The 1807-nt window shown below is 39.3% G+C and overlaps 1 protein-coding gene across 1 annotated transcript in view; it reads right to left on the minus strand.

Annotated features, from left to right (window-relative positions):
• Positions 1-773: 773 nt before the first annotated feature.
• Positions 774-1807, minus strand: part of LOC114689014 (olfactory receptor 183-like) — a 2148-nt gene continuing 1114 nt past the window's right edge. The window contains exon 2 of the mRNA XM_037209981.1: positions 774-803. Coding sequence (XP_037065876.1) covers positions 774-803 — 30 coding nt within the window. The remainder of the gene's footprint in view (positions 804-1807) is intronic.

The raw sequence follows: 1807 nt of genomic DNA on the forward strand, positions 1-1807 counted from the left end.
CAACACAAAAAGAACTCAATGATATTTTTGTGAACTTTTTATTTCATTTTGCTTTGTTTAGGCATTTTTCTCTGTCAGGGACAAGGACAGAATCTCTAATTAGTGGAAAAATACAGAACCCCAATAAGACAGGGAACTAGATCATCTTACAGTCAGGTTGTCTATAACAGGACATTGTGTCAGAGCCCTTGACCCTCTCACCCTGTAAACATCCTATACAAACATCCTGTTAGTTTGCCCCACGTTGGGCGCCAGTTCCCCCGCCTGCAGGGCTTCAACGGGTTCTTGACCACCCTAAGGAGGGAATGTAGGGACAAGAGATACAAAAGAAAGACACCAAGTCTAGATTCTGATCAAGGTGCCACTTTATTTCTCTTCCACAAAGGTTTACATAGTTCTGCAGGGTGGGGGGAGCAAGAAGCTGTCATCTGCATAAGAAGGGGCAAACTAACAGGATGTTTGTATAGGATGTTTACAGGGTGAGAGGGTCAAGGGCTCTGACTCAATGTCCTGTTGCTAGGCAACCTGACTGTAAGATGATCTAGTTCCCTGTCTTATTGGAGGTCTGTATTTTTCCACTAATTAGAGATTCTGTCCTTGTCCCTGACATCTCTCCAATTGGTCTTTTGCTTGTTTTATTTAATAGTACTAGGTTTTCCTCTAGTGCCCATGACCACTTTAGCAGTGTCAGGAATAGATTCCATCTCAGGGAGTGAGCCTTGTATCACACCAAAGAATGGTTGGCTAGCCAATAAAATCTGTGCTGTTATATCTTACAATATTGTAAAACTTATTACAAATATGTTTTGTAGGCAAGTCCCTGCAGTAGGTCACAGGGTTTCTGATTGGGTGATACTGATTATTACTTTTCTCATCCAGAAGCATGCAAAGTACGGTCCAGCGCTATGAGTGCTAGTCAGTAGGAGTAAAGCTAGTTAGGCACCGACTCAACTTCTCTGTGTTCCATAACATAAGAGTTATGTTCAGCAATAGGGCTTTACTATGTGGTTGTGGGGAGTAACCAGTAGCTTTGACAATAGCTTGTAATGTTTAGACATTTCCACAGGTCTCCTTTACTATCAACTCACCAAGATGTGACCCATTCCTAGCACTGGAGGTTTTCCTTTCATATATATATGAAAACCCTGTAATCATATATATATATATATATATATATATATATATATATATAATACATACATACATATATATATGTATATATATTGGTTTTTCGAGACAGGGTTTCTCTGTGTAGCTTTGCGCCTGGAACTCACTTGGTAGCCCAGGCTGGCCTCGAACTCACAGAGATCTGCCTGGCTCTGCCTCCGAGTGCTGGGATTAAAGGCATGCACCACCACTCAGCCATTAAAGGCTAGACTCACAACCAAAACATATTTATCTATATTATTAGATGCTCCCACAGCAGTAGCTTTCCATATGGTTTTTCAAATGCCTTCTAATATTATTTGTCTTTGCTCATATTCTGTGCTTTAACCCTCTCTTTCATGTCCTTATTTAATCACCCTATTGTTTACCTTTTTGCTCTCTATAACATTATATGCTATTTTCCCTTTCTTGACGGATCCTCTTCTCCCTCCTAGTCCCTTACTTGGCACCTAATCTCTTTGGTTATTTAGATTGTATCATGTACATAAAAATCTGAAAAGCTAACAGCCTCATATTAAGAGAATACCATTATCGCAAAAATGGGTAATTTTTAACCTTGGGATTTAATGTTCCCTTTTTCAGTTGGTTTCATACATTCTTTCTGTGTCTCTCTTATTTTTATTTCATTTGTTTATTTGTA

This window comes from Peromyscus leucopus, chromosome 12, assembly GCF_004664715.2.
Source record: "Peromyscus leucopus breed LL Stock chromosome 12, UCI_PerLeu_2.1, whole genome shotgun sequence".
NCBI classification, from domain to species: Eukaryota; Metazoa; Chordata; class Mammalia; order Rodentia; family Cricetidae; genus Peromyscus; species Peromyscus leucopus.